Source organism: Callospermophilus lateralis, unplaced genomic scaffold, assembly GCF_048772815.1.
Source record: "Callospermophilus lateralis isolate mCalLat2 unplaced genomic scaffold, mCalLat2.hap1 Scaffold_221, whole genome shotgun sequence".
Taxonomy (NCBI): domain Eukaryota; kingdom Metazoa; phylum Chordata; class Mammalia; order Rodentia; family Sciuridae; genus Callospermophilus; species Callospermophilus lateralis.
The window spans coordinates 241,723-260,713 of record NW_027513138.1 but is presented as its reverse complement, the minus strand read 5'-3'; the positions used below and the strand labels follow the sequence as shown (position 1 = coordinate 260,713).

The window sequence follows — 18,991 nt, the reverse complement described above, 5'->3', positions numbered from 1 at the left end:
GACAGGCACCAGGAGTTGTCGCAAGGGGGCCTTGGGAAATTCCCCGGACCCCTGTGCCAGGAGGTGCCCGGTTCGCCCGCTCCCCCACCCACCCCCGAGGGAGGTGCCCGGGGGTGCTGCCCCATGGAGCAGGGAGGCGGGCGCCGTCTGCTCTCGGAGCCGTGACCCGAGTCTTGTCGGAGCTGTGTGTCGCGTGTCGCAGACGCCCCGACCCCAGCTGATCATGCGCCGCCGCCCCTGGCTCGCCAGGCCCACCGGGCTGTGAGCCCCCCACTCCCGGCCCTTCACGGCCTGGCCCGCGCACCATGGACAGCGCCCACCCTCGCCCCTGGCTGCGGCTCCGACCCTGGCCCCAGCCGCGGCCCGCGCTCTGCGCGCTCCTGTTCTTCCTACTGCTGCTGGCTGCTGCTGTGCCCAGGTGAGCCCTCACCTCACGCTCCGCCCTCCTGGAGAGCTGGGACCCCCGGGGCAGGGGTCTCTGGTGCTCTTGCTGGGGCAGGGACCCTGGAATGAGGGAGGGACAAGGCCACTGGAAAGTGCGGGTGCCCCAGTGAAGACAGTGAGCTCTCTCCTAGGAAGGGATTGGACTGGTGATAGAATATGGGCAGTGCAGGGAGACAGGGCAGTGCTCAGAGAGTGATGGCAGCTGGGAGAGGTGTATGTGAGGGGAGCAGTGCCAGCCTGGAGCGTCACTCTGGGGGAGCTCACCCCCACCCCTACCCCAGCAGAAAATTCAAACTTCCTCCCTCCACGTAGGAGTTGGGGGGCTGGGAGGAGGTATCCCAGATGGGGTCAGTGAGTGACTACAGCTGAAAAGACTGTGTCATAGAGTGATCCTAGCAAGCTGGGCTGGTAAATAGCAGTAGTGTATGTGTGTGTGAGTGTGAGTTCACGGGTATGTTAAGACAAACGTGTGTGAATGTGTGTATGTAATTATGTCTGATGAAGTGTGCATGTGTGTAAGAGTTCCTGGGTCTGTATGTTCACCACAGTGTGTGCAGAAAGTGTGTCTGTGTAATTGTGACCATCTGGAACATGCTCTAAGAGCGGGCTTCTGGGGTGCCCTGTGTATGCAGGCATCTGTGCCTAAGGATGTACTCATAAAATACTGTGTGCACAGGCGTAGCCAGGCATAGGGGATGTGTGTGCATTTACACATGTTTGCCTGTGTGGGTGTGCAGCTGGGTGGGCTGCATTGGAAGGGATGATGGTGAGGAGGTCAAGGAAAGGAAAATGTTTAGGAGTGTACTGAGGGGCCCAGCCTTTAGAAGTGGGAGTTGGAGCACAGAGTGATTATGACCTTTGGGAGAGAGTGTGTATTATTAAATAGGGTCCTTAAGGTCTCCCCAAAACGCTTACCCACCCCACCCCACATGCCTGCAGATCAGCACCCAACGACATCCTGGGCCTCCACCTTCCCCCGGAGCCTGTGCTCAACGCCAACACAGTTTGCCTGACATTGCCTGGCCTGAGCCGGCGGCAGATGGAGGTGTGTGTGCGTCACCCTGACGTGGCCGCCTCAGCCATCCAGGGCATCCAAATCGCCATCCACGAGTGCCAACACCAGTTCTGGGACCAGCGCTGGAACTGCTCTAGCTTGGAGACTCGAAACAAGATCCCTTATGAGAGTCCCATCTTCAGCAGAGGTAGCTGCCACTCACCCCTGCTCCCCTTCCCGTCCCATCCAGCACCTCCATCCCAGAATCTATCCAAAATCTACACTCTCAAGCTGGTAGTCCCTGACCCCTCACATCTGCCAGCCATGCTACTTTTCTGCCTCTTTCTAGCCTCAGAAAAGTCACGGGGTGGACAAATGGGACAGATTTGTCTCTGGCCAATGGTGACAGGTTTCATTCATAATAGGGAACTAGACTCCTGGGTTATCTGGCCTTGTCACTAACACCAAAATCCCTCAAGTCTGGGAAATTGCACTGTCACCTGCCTCAATTTACCCTCTACTTTAGTAAACTACACTTAGAATGGAGAGCCTGTGAGAAGGTTCTCAGCAGTGGCATGAAGAAGGATGACATTCTGCCAAATAGTGCAAGTCGGGGAGCCTGGGCAGGTAAATCAATGGTCTGTACTTATGCAGAAGCTCTGCTGGCCGGATACACCACCAGCCTCTGTGTCATCCTCACCACCCCCAAAAACCCTCTCTGAATCAGAGCTCTGGGTGTGTGCTTACTTGTGCGCGCGGTGGCTCCAGACCAGCAAGCCTGACAGCTCTGCCAACCCCTGTTCCCCTCACAGCCCAGGCGAGTGGCAGCCCATTCCCTGTCCTCTCCTGACTTCTGAGTGGCTCAGAGACCACTTCAGCTTGGGTTGAAGACAGCAGGTGGTTTTATTACTCATTTCTGATTCCTCTCACCTCTGGCCTGGCATCTGGAGCCAGAATCAGGTCGTTGGGGCAAGATGGGGGCCCTGGTTCCTGGATTTGCCTAGCTGGGTATGTGTCTCTTCTCTCGGCAGCCTGCATAGGACAGTGTGGGGTCTCTGTGACCCTAGTTCCTTGGGCCTTGTCCAATTCTAGCTGATGGTGGATGAGAAGGGGTACCCTTATACCTGGAGCCTGGGGCTTCTGGAGGAGTCAGGCCCCTAGGTACTCCAACTTAGGACCTTTGGTTTTTACCAGGACTCCTGCATGTGTCCCCTGGGCCTCCAAGTCAGGGGCCACCCCAACCTCCCCCAGCCCAACCCCGGCTGCCCGCCCCCCCTCCGCGCGCTCCCTCTTCCCTCCCCCGCGCGCCCGGGGCGCTGTTTCTCCCCGGCGGAGCCCAGCCCGGCACGTGTGGCGGCATGCAGCCGCGAACTAATCCCCGCGGGCCGCGGCAGACGGCTCCCGGCCCCAGCCGCGCCGCTCTCCAAGAGGGCGCCCCCCTGCCCCGCAAGCCCTCCCTCCTGTCCCGCGCCCGATCCTTTCCCACCGTCCAGGGGCGGCTGCTGGGGACCCCCAGCCCACAGCTGGCCCAGCTCCCACCACGCGCCCCGCCCGGCCCTGCCGCTGACCCCGAGTGGCGGGCCTCAGTGTCTTCCCGGCCCAGTCCAGGCCCGGCCGGCGCTCACCGCCCGGCATGCCCGCTCCCGCAGTCCGGTTGCTAGGTCCCCCGCGCTCCCGCAGCCGCGTACTCCCCAACCCTCGGCCCTGGAGGAGAGGGTCCGCATCCCATGCTTGGGTTTCCGCTCACTGGGGGCTTGGCCAGGCGCTGAGGTTCTCACCCTGACGCTTTGGGCGAGGCGAGGCAGGGCAAGCTCTTCAGCCCTCTCCCCGGCCTCGGGTCCCCTCTGGTCCTCCCGTGCCCTCTAGACTGAGTGAACCCAGGCGTCCTGGTTGCTTTCCAATCAGGCCTGTGAGGCCTGATGAAGAAACTGGGGGTCTCTGAAACTGGGGGCGAGTTGGGAGTGGTGGAACCGCGCTGAGTTGGCGCGGGGCCAGGCGCTCCTGGGTTCACCCACAGTTTAATAAGCAGGAGGTGAGCTGGGGGGACGGGTGAGGGGAGAGGTTAGGAGTGGAGGGGGGAGACTTGCCGGGGCTAGCCGGGCGGGGCGGCGCCCAGCGCGGGGAGGGGGCGGGACGGTGGCTTCTGGGCCCCGCCAGAGGGGCTGGGCTTCTTGCCTGTGCAGACCTACCTTCGTCGCTTCTGCAACACCCCCGCCCCCGACCCCTCACTGTCCCCCCTCCCTGTCCCCCCCCCCAGCCCCGCACACAGTCGTTGCTCATTTCTATCTCTCCCTCAGTCGTTGCTCATTTCTCTCTCTCCCTCTCCGGAGGAAATGAATCTGAGCTTCCGGAAAGAAAACTGCCACTCCCCCACCTCACCTCCATTTGGCCTCCACTAGCCCCTGTTCCACTTCACATCTGGATCCACCCTCCTCTAGGGTTATTTCCTGGTCCATCTTGATCTGTCGCCTCCAGAACTAGCTAAATTCGAACCCTAGGAGGCCGCTTGTGGTGGCAACCAGCCCCTGGTGGTCTTATCTGAGTCTCCTTTTCAGGGTCCATTGAGAGTCAGGTGACTTCGGTTTCCCCCAGGTGGAATATAAGGGAGCTGACCCCTTTTCTGACCCAAGCTGCCAAAGGATTTCTTTTAAAGTGGATTTTTTTTTTAAATTTTGACAAGTTTCAGTTTCAGAGACTGCTTGGGGTAGGTGGTTCCTTGGGTCTTCTTTACTGCTGCTACTGTCCTGTGGTTCTGTCATCTTCCCTGAGATGGGTTGTGCTGGTGGGATGGGACTGATGAAGGAGGGAGGGGAAAAGATACATCTGGGTTCAACAAGCCTGGGAACATACCCAGGCTTTACCTAGCCAAAGAGAGGTGCTGCAGCCTGGTGGGAAGATGGGACAGGAATAGAGGCCTCCAGGGGGCTAGAGAGGGTCAGAAAAAAGCTGCACGTATGGAGGATGCAAGCCCATGTTGGCAGCTTTGCCCAACCCAAGGGCACCAATGATCTAAGTAATGAGGGCACTGGTACCCCCAGCTTTTTGTACTGAGGACCCAGACAGGCTGGTGCCTGGATGGGGTGCTGAGTATAATACCTGTTTTTTGTTATTGTTGTTGTTTTTTTGTTTGTTTGTTTGTTTTTAAAGAGAGAGATGAGAGAGAGAGAGACAGAGAGAATTTTTTTTAATATTTTTTAGTTTTTGGCGGAGACAACATCTTTGTCTGTATGTGGTGCTGAGGATCGAACCCTGGCCGCACACATGCCAGGCGAGCGCGCTACCACTTGAGCCACATCCCCAGCCCCAGTATAATACCTGTTACATGAGGCATTCCTCACTCAGGAGATGGGGAGAGGAAGGAAATGTGAGGTGGGAGCTCCTGAGCTCAGGCACAGGGATGGGCAAGGATGGGAGGTCAGGGAGAGGCTAGATGGAAGAGAATGTAGTAGATTCACAGAGAAGATCCTGGGAGCTCCCACACAGTTTGGGCACTGCCCTCCCTAAGGCCCATACCCATTTGGAATGGATGCATAGAGGGGGCATGAGGCCCTGCAGCTAGCCAGGCTCCAGCCCCAGGGAAACCAGAAATGTAAGTGTCCAACCTTTCATCTCCAAGGTCTGACTTTCTTTTCCCACCTACCTTTAATATTCATCCTCTCAGGGAATCATGGTTTTACATCCAGGCCTCCAGGGCTTGGAGCATGTGTGCAGTGGCACTCAGATGGGGGAAACTGAGGCACAACAGGATTAACTATTATTCTAATTCTATTATTATTCTTTTATTCTAATGACACCCAGTAAATTAGCCAGCATGTACTAAGTATTTGCCATGTGATGGGCATTGTTCAAAGCACTTTATCCATGCTGAAGAGTCCTCAAATAGTCCCCAGGAGGTAAATCCTATTAGCCTTATTTTACAAATGTAACTAAGAGAAGTTGGATAACTTGTCATTAGTCACACAGCTTATAAGCAAGCAGTACAGCCAGGACTCCATGTAGCCAGCTGACTTTAGAGTGTGCACCCAGCCTCCTACCATACTGTCTTCCAAGCTCCAAGGCCAATGTGAATTCCCACTTGTGGCCAAAGATGAGTTGGTGCAAAGAGAGTATATTTTTTTTTAAAAAAATATTTTTAAATAGTTTTTTATTGTCAATGGATCTTTATTTATTATTTATGTGTGGTGCTGAGAATCAAACCCAGTGCCTCACACATGCTGGGCAAGTACTTTACCACTGAGCCACAATCCCAACCCCAATGAGAGTGTATTCTAAGAAATTAAAATGTCATGTGCACGCACATACACACACATACACACCTACCCATGTTTGTGCAAATGTGTAGCCCCATTGAGTGTCATGCCTAAGTGTTGCCACATGCACTCAATTCATTCTTGCTCTATCGCTGTCTCACTCTGCCCAGGCACAAGAGCAAGCGCAGATTATTTGCATGGAGGGGATGCAAACCAGACCTTTCCCCTCTCCTCCTTTTTTGACTTGGATGTTCAGGGCTCGGGCTTCTCTAACCCCTCCTAGTTCTCACTGCCCCTTGCCCTCTAAGACTCCCTGCATCCAGCCCCTTCCCAGGCCTTGGCTGCAGCCTGTAGCAGCAGCTGACTCTACTTACATGCTGGCAGTCCCTGTCCCAGACCAAAGGCAGGGCGGCTAATTATGCATCTTAACAAGTCCCCCCCTTCTGCTTCGGGCAGCCCAGCTGGCCATGGCCCCACCCCTTTCCCCCTTCAGCTGGCCAGATGGCACAGTGCCTGCGTCTGCCCCAGACAGTCGGGGCCAGGACCGAAACTGGGGCCCTAAACAGGAGCTGGGGGCAGACTCAAGTAGGATGGATTTCTATGAGGCTTGGATGCCTGCAGCAGAGGGTGGCCATACAGGCCCTGCTTGGTCACTTCTACAGCTGTCAGAGGCCATGTGGGGGAAGGCATCTTGAACTGCATGGGACAGGGATGTTCTTTTAGGGCTATGGGTTACAGTTCTCCAGATTCCTATGGGTCTGCTCTTGAATGTGGCAGAGCCTGGGGGATGGTGGTTGACCCTGCACATGATCCCAAATCAGCCTTGTGCTCTTTCCTAGTGCCAAATGTGCACAGGGTCTTAGGAACTGGAAACTGGGTTACCTGGGTTTCTTTCTAAGCGTCAAAACTTCCTTGGAGCTAGTGTCCTTCAGCAGAAAGTTGTCACTACTGGAACTGGATCCAGCTTCATAACCCCTGTGACCTTGGGCTTTTTCATTTTGCATAGTGCATGTGCATTTGGTGGTGGCTGTGGTGTGTGGAGGGTGATTTCTAAGTTGCTCTGGAGGCCTGAATATTGCCATGTGTCCTAGACTGGGCCAATGACTCCTCCGTAATAAGAGAAGTGCTCAAAGTTCCAAAGATAAAAGGCAAGGGATAAATGCAGGGTGTGCTTCCCAGGGACTTTGGTCCATCCTTCTTCCCCAGGTCCCTCCAACCCAAAGCAGTTTCTGCTCCCCTGCCAATTCCCAGCATCCCCTTTGAAGTCTCCAACCCAGTCCCCATCCCTTTCTGTCTGATCATAGCTAGTCTCCTTATGAAAAAACATACTGAGATGCCATGAGCTGGAAATAGATTATAGAGAGGGAGCTTCATGAGCTGCTAGTAGCCCAAATGATTTATTTTAGAATGGGTTATGAACTGCTGGGCTCTGTCCTTGAACAGGGGGAAACAAAGAATAGTTACCTGCTGGGTAGGGTGGCACATGCCTAAAATCCCAGTGGCTCAGGAAGCCAAGACAAGAGGATTGCAAGCTTAAGGCAGCCTCAGCAACTTAGTAAGGCTCTGTCTCAAAGCATTACATTTACAAAAAGAACTGGGGATGTGATTCAGTGGTTAAACACCTCTGGTTTCAATCCCTGGTACCAAAAAAAAAAAAAAAAAAAGACCTTAAAATGCAGAAGTGAGTGAAGTCAGACTGTAGGAAGACCTTCTCAATAATAGCTAATATTTATGTAGTACCTAATATGAATAAGGCACTATTTTAAGCCTTTAAATTTAATAACTCCCTTAATTCTTGGATGAGGCAACTCTATTTTACAAGTGAGGAAACTGAAGAGGTTAAATCACTTGGTCAAGGTCACATAGCTTGAACCCAGGCAATCTGACTCCAGAAATCAGTTCTTAACTACTAACCATCTTATCTTATCATCATCATTTGTCTAGGTAGAAAGAGGAGGAAAGTGCTCTGTGATACGGGGGTAAGAGTTAGAGGAGTGGTCCATCCTGATTGGTTCTCCAGTATCTGTGAGGCTGCACAGAGTAGAAGAACCCAGACGGGGTCTTTGTTTCCTTTGAATCTCTGGCCTCTGCTGAGGTCATCAGCCTCCTGCCAGGTTGGGGGTTCTTAGGGGATCATAGTAGCACTGGTGCATTTTCCTCCCTGGGTCCGGGCTATTCTTGTTCTTGGCTTCTCTCACTCCTAACCTCTCTCTGAAGTCCAGAGACTGGTCCATCTTCTCCTTTCTCAGATGCAGAATAAGCAAGAAGTAGCCTGCAGATAGGAGATCTAGTAGGTCTCCCTCTGCCACGGGCACTCCAAGAGGAAGGCTCAGGCTGGAACACTGAGAGGGAAAGCAGTGCAGACAAGTAAATGGCCTGGATCTGAGCCACTGAGAATACATGGGTCAGGAAGGGCCTTGATATCTCCCGAGCACCTAGCAGAAGGTGTCTTCCCCTGTACCATATGCCAGGCGCCAGTTAAGACGCTGGACTTGCCTCTATCATCCGTCAAACATCTTTAACTGATCTAAAGGATTTTGTTTTTTTATGTTGATAGTGGGGACAGAACCCAAGGGCTTCATGTACCCTAGGCAAGTGCTCTACCATAGGCAGAGCAGCTGGGAGGTACCCATTCTTGAGTGACTGTGTGTCCTGTGGACAAGGATGGGGACTATCAGGGAGGATTCTGGGCTGGGTCTACCAGGGGTGCACACTGGCAGGCAATCTGGGGGAGGTCACTTTAGGAGGAGACCATCTTCTCTTACTTATCCTCCTGCCCACTGGCATCCCTGGGGACTGGAATTCCATCACTGGTTATGTATTCTTTAGGTTAAACTGCAGGGTAGTTTATGCAGATATCACCATGAAAGGTAATAGATGAAATCCCTGATCTTAAAAAGAATGTGTTTACCAGGTATTTTCTGCCCTACAGGAGAGATTTAAGCACAAGAATTCTGAACTTGCTTGGGTGATGTTAATGAAAAGGGAAAGGCAGTGTAACAAGTGTGTTATCAAGGAGAACTATCCCTTTCACCTTGAATCCTGTGTGGAGAAGGCCTGGCTTCTGCTATAATTTCTGCTCGCCCTCCCTCCCTCCCTCCCTTCCTCTGTGTCTTTATATCAGACCCTCCAAACTGGGACTCAGTTTCTCTGTTTGATGCTAAGGCTGGGCAGGCTGGGCAGGGGGATCGGATGTCGAGGCCGCATCAGAATCTGTTTTCTCGCAGGTTTCAGAGAGAGCGCTTTTGCCTACGCAATCGCAGCAGCTGGGGTGGTGCACGCTGTGTCCAATGCGTGCGCCCTGGGCAAACTGCGGGCATGCGGCTGCGACGCATCCCGGCGCGGAGACGAGGAGGCCTTCCGTCGCAAGCTGCATCGTCTGCAGCTGGACGCGCTGCAGAGGGGTAAGGGGCTGAGCCACGGGGTCCCGGAACACCCCGCCCTGCCCCCTGCCATCCCTGGCCTGCAGGACTCCTGGGAGTGGGGCGGCTGCAGCCCTGACGTGGGCTTCGGGGAGCGCTTCTCTAAGGACTTTCTGGACTCCCGGGAACCTCACAGAGACATCCACGCGCGCATGAGGCTCCACAACAACCGAGTTGGGAGGCAGGTGAGAGCTCTGACCCCTAGACCTGCTCCAAATCCCTCTACCTATATCCCACCTCTCCCCCAGGCCAACTTTCTTCCCTGGGACCAGCTCAGCGACCTTTTCTTTGCCCCCTCCTAATTCAGTCAGCAAGCATGACTTGAGGATCTACTTTATGCCGGGCACTGGACTTGACCTGGGAAATACAGGGATGAAATGACCCTGCCCCCTACCTGGGATCAGCACACCCTGCTGAGCAGTCTGTTCCTCCATTTTCTCCAGTATCACCTGACAGGACTGAGCTGGCAGTCAGGGCCTCAGGGATCTAGGCCTGGGTTGTCACCCTTTCTACTCCCCTGTAGAGTCAGAAGGTTGGACTAGATCATTGTCAGGTCCCCCAGCTCTAATGTTTCATGGTTCCATGTGACTCCGACCTCCTCTCCCAGTCCATAATGGGGGATTCCTGGAAAGTGAAGGGGATAAGAGGTTTCTAGGGGCCCCCTTGGACCTGTATTATGATTGCCTTCATCCTTTCTCCCCTCCAATATTCACTGAAAATAAATTAAAGAAATACATGAAAAAATAAAAAGGAGAAGGAAGGAAAAAAAGGAATAGGAGCCTACATTTATTGAGTGGTTACTGTGTGTTAGGCCCTGTCCTGAGCATCTTATTACATATTAGCCCATTTAATCTTTACAACCACCTATGATGTGAACACTATTATGAACCTCATGTTCAGATATGGGAACTGAGGCACAGATGGACAAAGAAGCTTTGCTAGAGCTGATGTAACTAGTGAGAAAGTGGTAGAGGCAGGATCCATGCCCAGGCAGTTGAGCTCTGAACCTGTGCTTGCTTGTTCTGTGGAGTGGAGTCTACTCTCTGGACACATGGTACACTCAGTGTGGACTCTATATTCTGCACATGTTGTACACTCAGTGTGAAGTCTACACTCTGATGCCTCCTTGGCCCTCATGGTGACCCAGCACACTCCTCTCCTGGCCATTCTATCCCCACTCCGTCTCTGGACTCTGCTCAGTTTGCTCCATCCTTGTTCCTGCCCTCTTCTTAACTCTGTTGGGGAGCATTCTCTACTTCACTTCCCTTTCCCTTTAACTTTTAGCCTGCTCCAGTTCATCTTCTTCCTCCACAAAGACTCCCAGCTGATCCAGCAGTTCCCATCTTCACTTAGAGGTGGGGTAAACTGAGGCACGCCCACCCTCAGATCCTGTCCAGCTCCCACCCAACCCTGCCCTGTGCATGAGGCTCTTTCCCCAAGCTTCCATACCATCCCAGCCTGTACCAACAGTGCCTCCTCCTCGTCCTTGTTAAACTATTTAATTAATGGCTGCTGCCTGTGGGAAGCAGATGTTCTGGAGTTGTTGGCCTGGGGAGGGGAGGCATGGGGCTGGTTCTCATGTGTTGCTGACACCATATGCAAGCTGCACAGCCCTATAAGGCCCCAGGGGCAGGGTCCCTCACTTTTGGCCCTCCTGCCCAGCCATAGGACCCCAGATCCTTGCTGTCCCTGCCTGAGAATATGTCTTGGGATGAAGTGGGGGCCACCTTCCTGTGGGGACAATGCCAAGGAGTTCTTTGGGAGGGGATCCTAGACTGGTTAAGAGTTAGTCAGGGGGCAGGTATGTTCCTCTAAGTACCTCCCCTGGAGGCCTGGCAACCTCTCTCCACTTTCACAGGACTGAGAGCCTGGCCCTCTCTGGGGTTCCTTCTGTATTCAGATAGAACTTTGACCCCTAGTGGCACTCAGCACAAGACTGAATTAGTCCCAGTCAGCATAATGGGAGGGGTGGTCTCCCAGGTTCCTGTCCCCTTGCTTTGGATCCTCCAAAGACCTGGGGATGGTGGCAGTGGAATGGGGCTTTCTCAAACTCACTGCCAGCCCAGCTCACAGTCTGGAGTGAGGCCAGAGGCTTTGGGGCTGGCATTTAGTGGGACTAGCACCCCCCTTCTCCTGGCCCCTACCCCAGGAATGGAAGAAGAGGGAATTTCCCTGAAGATCTGGGATCCCCTTCCTCAGGAAGCAAAAGCCTCCTGCCCCCAAGGGCTCCCTGCAGCTGCAGGAAAGGCTGGCAGGAGAGGAGGGGAACAGTGGGGAGCAGGAAGGACAAAATTTCCCCATGGCCTAGCCTGTTGGAGGTGGATGGGAGCAGAGCAGAGAAGCCGGCAGAGGAATTCTGATTGCTTAACTCGGGAGTTGTAGGGCCCCTACTTTGGGCCTCAGTCTTTGCTTCTGTACAATGGGAGCTGGTTTCAAAAGCCTCTGAGATTTCCAAGGCCAGTCTCAGCAGTGGGAGGAGGGCAGGGGTCCGGCCGCCAGCGTCATTCCTCACCGTGCCTTCTTCCGCAGGCGGTGATGGAGAACATGCGGCGAAAGTGCAAGTGCCACCGCACGTCAGGCAGCTGCCAACTCAAGACCTGCTGGCAGGTGATGCCCGAGTTCAGAGCAGTGGGGGCGCTGCTGCGCAACCGCTTCCACCGCGCCACGCTCATCCGGCCGCACAACCGCAACGGCGGCCAGCTGGAGCCAGGCCCCGCGGGAGCACCCTCGCCCGCCCCGGGCACTCCTGTGCCGCGCCGGCGAGCCAGCCCCGCCGACCTGGTCTACTTCGAGAAATCGCCCGACTTCTGCGAGCGCGAGCCGCGCCTGGACTCGGCAGGCACCGTGGGCCGCCTGTGCAACAAGAGCAGCGCGGGCCCGGATGGCTGCGGCAGCATGTGCTGCGGCCGCGGCCACAACATCCTGCGCCAGACTCGCAGTGAGCGCTGCCACTGCCGGTTCCACTGGTGCTGTTTCGTGGTGTGCGAAGAGTGCCGCATCACCGAGTGGGTTAGCGTTTGCAAGTGAGCGGCACAGGTTTCCCTGGGCTCCAAGAAAGGCTCCCCTCCTGGAGCCTGGCCTCTGCGCTTGCGATTTGGCCCAGAGCACCTTGGCTTCCTGGGAGAGACTGGACCACAGGATCTCAGACGGACTCCCAGTTCTGCAATCAAGGGACAGTCCAGGGCTTCCAAATCAACCCCTCTGCTCAATTCTGTGGGCTTTAGGATTGATTTGCCTCCCTCCTTCCTGTCCTAAGCTCACACAGCTCAGTTGGGCTGGAGACTGCCCCATACCTTAGGACACACAAGCAGGCAGCCCAGCCCCTCAGGCCTGTCTGTGCCCATCCTTTCTCCCCTTCCCCTGGAGTGGGAGGGAATGGATAGAAGCTGATGGGCAGGGGGAGGAAGATTAAAAAGAAGAACTGGACATGACTGAGCTGAAGTAATTCTATATAAAGGCCCCAGTCATCCTCACCCACTGGCCTCTGCCCCTTACCATTTCCCTCATCATTCATTTAACAGATATTTATTTTGCACTCTCTTTGTGGCACTCTCTATGGGGAGGGAGTTCCGGGATACAGGTGTGCATAAGAGAGAGACACAGCACCTGCCCTAAAGGAGTTTACATTCTTCTTGAGGGAGATGCGCAATAAACCAGGAAACACACAAACAAGGTCATTTCAGACAATGCTATGTGCTGGGTGTACAGGGATGTGGAGAGGGGGACCCCTTCTGATAAAACCAGGGGTCAGGGAAGGCCTCAGAAGTCATGGTACTCATGCTGAGATCTGTGAGGTAGAAAAGAGGGCCTCATGGAGGTTGAGGGGAAAGGCTTTCCAGGCAGAGGCCTGGGGAATGAAAAAGTTCCAAGAGGAAAAGACCTCTGCTTATTGGAGGAATAGCAAAGAGTCCACTGCAATTAGAGTGAAGAAATCAAGGGACTGATGGGCAAGAGAGGCGCTCAGAGGGTGGGCAAAGGTCACATCATGTGTCTTTCTAGGCCTAGTTAAGGAGTTGGAATTTTATTTATGAGGAATGGGAACCTGCAGAGAGTCTTAAGCAGGGGGTGTCATGGTCTGGTTCCTACATGGATTGTTCTATGCAGAACTGGGGGACAAGCTGACAGCTAGAAGGCCATTTCCAAACCAGAGATGAGACCTGGATGGGATGGAGGCAGTGTATATGTAGGAAAGGGACTGGATCCAGGCAGGGTCTTTTGTGCCAGAGTTCTAACCGCCCACTTTGTGCCTGAGCCCTCTGCCACAAGCCAGGGCGAGTGGCTGTGCCCAGCAGCAACCGTCGGCAGAGACAGGAGGCACTCTGAGAGGAATAATCCTGGGCAAGACCCAGCTCAACCCAGCCCAGCGCCCGGGGGAGCAGGTGGGGCCAGGAGGTGCGGCTGGGAAGAGGGTGGTGGGGGAGGGCTGCAGACTCATTGTCTGGATCTCTGGGCTCCTGAGTGCGCAGGAGGAGAGGCAGGGTATGTCAATAAGGATCTGGGGGACCATCTTTCCTGGGCCTTGGTGCCCTCAGAGCCCCAGCTCAGGGTGCCCCTTGGCAGGTCAATAATCCCTCTTAGTAGGTCATGCCCCCATCAGGACCTGCTGATCTGGCAGTTTGGTACAGGGTTGTATTCTCCTTGTTGTAGATCTGATGATTTTCTGGAACAGACCCTCAGGATGTCAGGGAAAGAACAATTTAACTATTTCAGCCAGGCTTCCTTATGCTCACAGTTAAGGACCCTGCTGGCTGCCTGTTTTTCGCAAATGGCATCCCTCTTGATAAAATAAGACAAGGACAAAATCTTGTTCCCCAATTGTTAGCCTGCAAAAATCCCCCACATTTCCCTACCTCTGCTCCATGTCTCCTTACCCATGGGTGGAGTAAAAAAGAAAAGGAGGTTATCAGGGTGATGCCCATTGTGGGCCCTCCAACTGGGAGATTTGCCTTCCCTAGCTGGCCGCAGCTCCCTGTGCTTCCTCTGCTGGCACCCCAGCAGCTCCCAGGCATGCCCAAGGCAGGAGACCCTTCCAAGGGCTCAATTCCATTGCCTCGGTGGAGAACAGGGTTTCTCTCCCCATCCCCCCAAAGACAGGCAGGCTTGTGAGAGTCCCCAGGGAGGAGGGGTAGGCAGGAGCAGCCAGACACACCTGCCTCATTCCTTTCCTCTTGTTCATTCAGGAGAGGGCTGTGGGGGCTGGGTTCCCTGCCCCCTTCCTCCCTCCCATCCCAGGAAGGAGAAGCAGGCTGGGGGAACTGGAGTCCCTAGGGCCCGGCTGGGGGTTTTACCCCCACCCCTAGTAGTGTCCAGTAGGGCATTGGCCTTGACCTCACCCTCTGCTGCCTCCCAGCCTTATGCAGGACAGACCTGGGTGTGGGGCATGGGGGGGACAGACTGGAAGTGAGAACTCTAGGATCAAGTTGGGGGAATAAGGTAGGAGCCCCAACACTGTAGAACATGCTGCCTTGGAGGCAAGGGTGGGTGGCAAGGGGGACGGGGGCTGGATACTGAGCTGTAGGGGAGGGGACCTGTTCTAGGGGTGAGGTCATGGTGATCTATGTCAGCCTGAGCCATAAAGAAGGGGAGGAAAAGTTTGGAAAGGGACAGTATAGGGTGTTGGTCATCCTCCCATCCTCTCCCTGGGCCAGAAGTTGAGTCCTGGGACCAAGGCTAGAGTCACAATGAAAAGGGGTGTGTAGGACTTTGCAAGGGTCCTAAAGGGAGACATGAAAGTGATGGGGGATGGGGAAATGGGGTCTGAGAGGCACTGGGCTTATGCATACTGGCTGAAGGGTATTGATGTACATATTGGAAATAGGGGAAATACGCTGAAATTAAGTGGGAAGGTAGAGTTGAGATGAGGAGAACTTACCAACAGCTTGGGGAACATCAGGGTGAGCCTTAGAAATAGGAACAGAATGTGAGCAGAGATCATTCAGAGGAGAAAAGAACCTCTTTTACCCCCAATACATTTCACCTGGTGGACACTAGGTCACACTCTTGTGGGCAGAAGTAGTAGTAGATCCTACTGGATCTAGATTGTCCCCAAAGGAGTGAGGGAGCAAATAGGGAATGAGTGTGCTGGACAGATCAGCAGGCAGTGCCCAGGTTAAGGGTCAGGTGGAGATAGTCAGGCTGAGTAGGATCAGAACCTAGGCTTCTGGCTTTTCAGGCACCCAAGGAACCTGGGGGTAGAGGGAAGAGGCATTCAAAGGTAGACTTGGGGGCCATGGGAATACCCCATGAGAAGCAAGGTCAGGGTCATCCAGGCTTCCCTCCTTCCCCCGAATTAATGCCCAACTAGCCACCCCCGCAGGGGGCCTTCCACGTTGGAGAGTGCCTAGGCCCTAGTCTCGTGGCCCAAGTCATCCCCTCTCACCCCCCCTTCTCATGTGGTTGCCGGCAGCTGCCTGCGGTCGCCCCAGCTCCTGCACGGGGACTTTCCAACAGGGGAAAAAATGACTTAATGAGAGTGGGAGCCGGGGGCGGGAGGGACAGGTCCCTGTAATCACCGCTCTGCTGTGGGGCCAGCGTGCCTCCGGGCTCTTCCCTGGCTTCCTGCTGCCAGCGCCCCCCTTGGGTTCTGCTGCGGGAGGGGGACAGAGCTGGTGACAGGGGCTCTCTTTCCAGGTTCTCTGGGACCCTCAGGCTGCCTGTTTCTCCTGGATTCGCCTCTGGAGTCCTAGAGGCCTGGACACTCCACTATCCCTCTCTGGACCTTTTCCTTGAAATTGGGGAGGGGGTGTCTTTCCCTGGAGCTGGGGTCCCCTGCTGGTGTGGTAGAAGGGTAAGGGGTAGTGAAGAGAGCCCCTGTCCATTTTGCGGCTGCATACTTCCAAACGCCACTGGTTTCTGTGGCAACGAGGACAGCCGAGGTGTGTCCACCGCTCTGGGAGGCGCCCCCGCCCCACCACACGTACACTTTGAAGCCCGCTGGGCCAGGCCCCGCCGCTGTGGTACGCGGGGGTGGGGGTGTGCCGTTACCATGGCAAGGGTGCGCTAGAAGGGCACATTCTTCCCTAGGGTGGGAGCGCCCTGGGGATATGAGAAGGGGGGTGACGGGGGCGGCAGAAAGGGGAGCAGCGGTGGTCAGAACAAGGGAGGAGTCTCGGACAAGACGAATGGGGCTTCTGAGGTTGGGGTGGGAAGTCTGCAATCGGTCCCCGTCCTGCAGCTCTTGCCAGGCATTCTCCCTCCCTCACCGCCCCCCACCCCACACCCTTGCTGGGGTTCAACGCCCCAATTCACCGTTTCAGAGAAGGGATCCCCAACTACCAACCCAAAAGGTTTCTTCCAAGGCCGGGCCTGCTGAGCTTCTGGGCCTGTCCCCTCCCCCCAGGTGGGGCTGCGGCCCAGACTGCTTGCAGAAGCCCTGCAATTAAGCCCCTCGCCCGCCCCTGCACCGCCCGCCCGCCTGTCCTCCGCCAGGCCGGGTCTGCACCAGCAATTACAGCAGAGCGCAGCAGCTGATTACCCTGGAGCCTGAGGAGTGCCTGGGAGTGGGGACAACAGGCAAGTTAAGGGGTGGGGATCCTGGGGTTATCACTGGTCCTAGGGTTGTTAGCTGTGGCCCTCTAGCCCCACTTCTCAACTCTAGAGGATAGGGAGGAAGGGTCTCTCAGTGCTCGGTCCTGCAGAGCCTCAATTTTTCACTCCGTGAATGCACACGGCACCGAGGGCAGACAGAGCTCTGGGAAGATCTGGTGCGCGCGCTCACGCCTGCGTGCATGTATGTTGGAGCGTCTGGAATCTCAGGTTGCATACTCAAAAAAGTTCAAGGCCCTCAAGACCAGCTTTCTTTCCCGCCGCCGACTGCCGCGTGGGTCTCTCCTGGTCCCGCGCCCCGCCCATTGGACCCAATTAGGTCTTGCTGAGCCAGCCCCAGGGCTGCTGCCAGCGCCTTTTGTGGGAATCAAAAAAACGGCGCCCTCTTTGGGAAAGAAGCTTCCTATTTCTACAGAAGACAATCCGGGAGTCTACAGAGCAGCGACAGTGGATTTTTCTACCACCATCCTTGCCCACTGCTGTCCCTTCTTCGTTCTGCCCCCGCCGGCTATTCTGCAGGGACTAGGGTAGAGCTTCGCGCCTACCACAGTCCAGCTGTCCACATCTGGCCGACAGCTGGGAGCCGCCCACCACAAACGGATGAGGACACGGCGCCCTCTGTTGGTGCAGAGCTGCAGCGCACCAACTTCAGGGCCTGGACCACCCTCCAGCTGCGGGGGAGCTGGAGGTCTAGCTCCAGTCAGGTGGGTCTCGGATTCCACCATTCAGTGTCTTTGCTCTTGGGAACTACCTGCTCTCTGCCTCGCTTCCAAATCCCAGGCCCTGTGCTCTCCGCCCGTCACAGCTTTGTTGACCCTCTTTCCTTTGTCCCTGCATACTGAACCCTGTTCAGCGACCTAACAGTTCCCAGACCTCCCAGCTTCTTTCCCTAGACGTGGGAGCGCGGACCGCACATCCTGCGAACCTTCGCTCAGCGCCCAACGTAAAAGTCCTAAAATAGGAACATGATTACATAAGACACCGCCCGTTTGCTCAATGGAATTCCTCGCCGCGTTCTTAAAAAAAAAAAAAAAAAAAAAAAAGGTGGTTGAAGTATATTTAGTGACTGAGACAGTGTTTGCTCTACATTGGGGAGGAGGATGCTAGGCACATAACATAGCACGGGGCAGGATCCCTCTTTTACTGCAACAAAAATGTATAGATGCGATTTCCATTTTAGAAGTCTAGGCATCAAATGCTAATAAATTATTTTGGATGAGAGATTGTAGGTGATTTAAAATGTGTTCTCTATTTGCATTTTCCTTTGTCTATAACGAACCCATATTACTTGGGCACAGCAATGATTCCATGTGCAGAACATTTTGACCCAAAATGGAAAATCAAATTATTAGAATATTTTTAAAACTAGGTTTTGGAAGATCTGGTTGATAAGAGCTATGATTATGCTATTGGAATTTTCTTTTAAAAATAACAATGATTTATAGTGAGAAGTCCTGAATTCCTGCACCAGGAAAGCCAAGAAGCATCCTCAAACCCATATGCACATCCAGTACTGTGGGTAGTTATAATAACTGATTTATTTTGTATTGTGCTGCTTATGTACGAAGATGTTGTCATGATTAATAATACATAAAATTTATAAAAATTTTAACACCTTTTTCTCAGTTCCAGTCCTTTTCGATGTCTTTGCAACATTGCATATCTGTAACCACTCTATCCTTGGGTGTAGGCAATCCATCCACCACCTTGAATGATGTATTGCCTAGTCCTCCTCATTCTCCACTGCCTCAGAAACTTCATTCACTCTTTGTCTTTGTCTTTTTTTGTGTGTGTGTGTGGGCTAGCTCCATTTAATTTTATTCATAACCCACATAACATATTAAACTGAATGTGGAGAAATAAAAACTACATTTGCACAATGATCTAAAAATATGGACATTTCTCTAATACACAATATAAAAAGCAAACAGATAAGTTTGATGGTGACAATAATTGATATGGAGCACTGTTTGTATTCTTATGAATTTAATTAGGTTGACTACCTTCCATATTTTCACCTTTGACTTTAATATTTGTACCAAGCACAATGTGCCTAGGTGTGAGGATTTTTTGTATTTTTCTTTTGAAATAATTTTGAAGGTACAGAAAAGTTACAGTGGTACAAAGAACTTCCCATGTCCCTGAACCACATAAGAGTGAGCTGCCTACACAATGTCCCATTACTCTTTAATGCTTTAATACATGTTTCCTACAAATAGATATTCTCCTTTATAACCTAATACAATACTCAAAACCAGAAAATTAACATTGATGCATTAGTACTATCTAATGCCTCTAAGACCTTATTCCGTGTTCATCTGTTAGCCCAATAATAT

At 53.7% G+C, this 18,991-nt stretch overlaps 1 protein-coding gene across 1 annotated transcript; it reads left to right on the top strand.

Annotated features, from left to right (window-relative positions):
• The first annotated feature begins 305 nt into the window (after nt 1-305).
• LOC143407409 (protein Wnt-10a) lies at nt 306-12,137 on the top strand. The gene is made up of 4 exons (XM_076866590.2): nt 306-418; nt 1,384-1,646; nt 8,916-9,295; nt 11,640-12,137. Exons 1-4 carry the CDS (start codon nt 306-308, stop codon nt 12,135-12,137), a joined length of 1,254 nt encoding a protein of 417 aa, XP_076722705.2.
• The last annotated feature ends 6,854 nt before the right edge of the window (nt 12,138-18,991 follow it).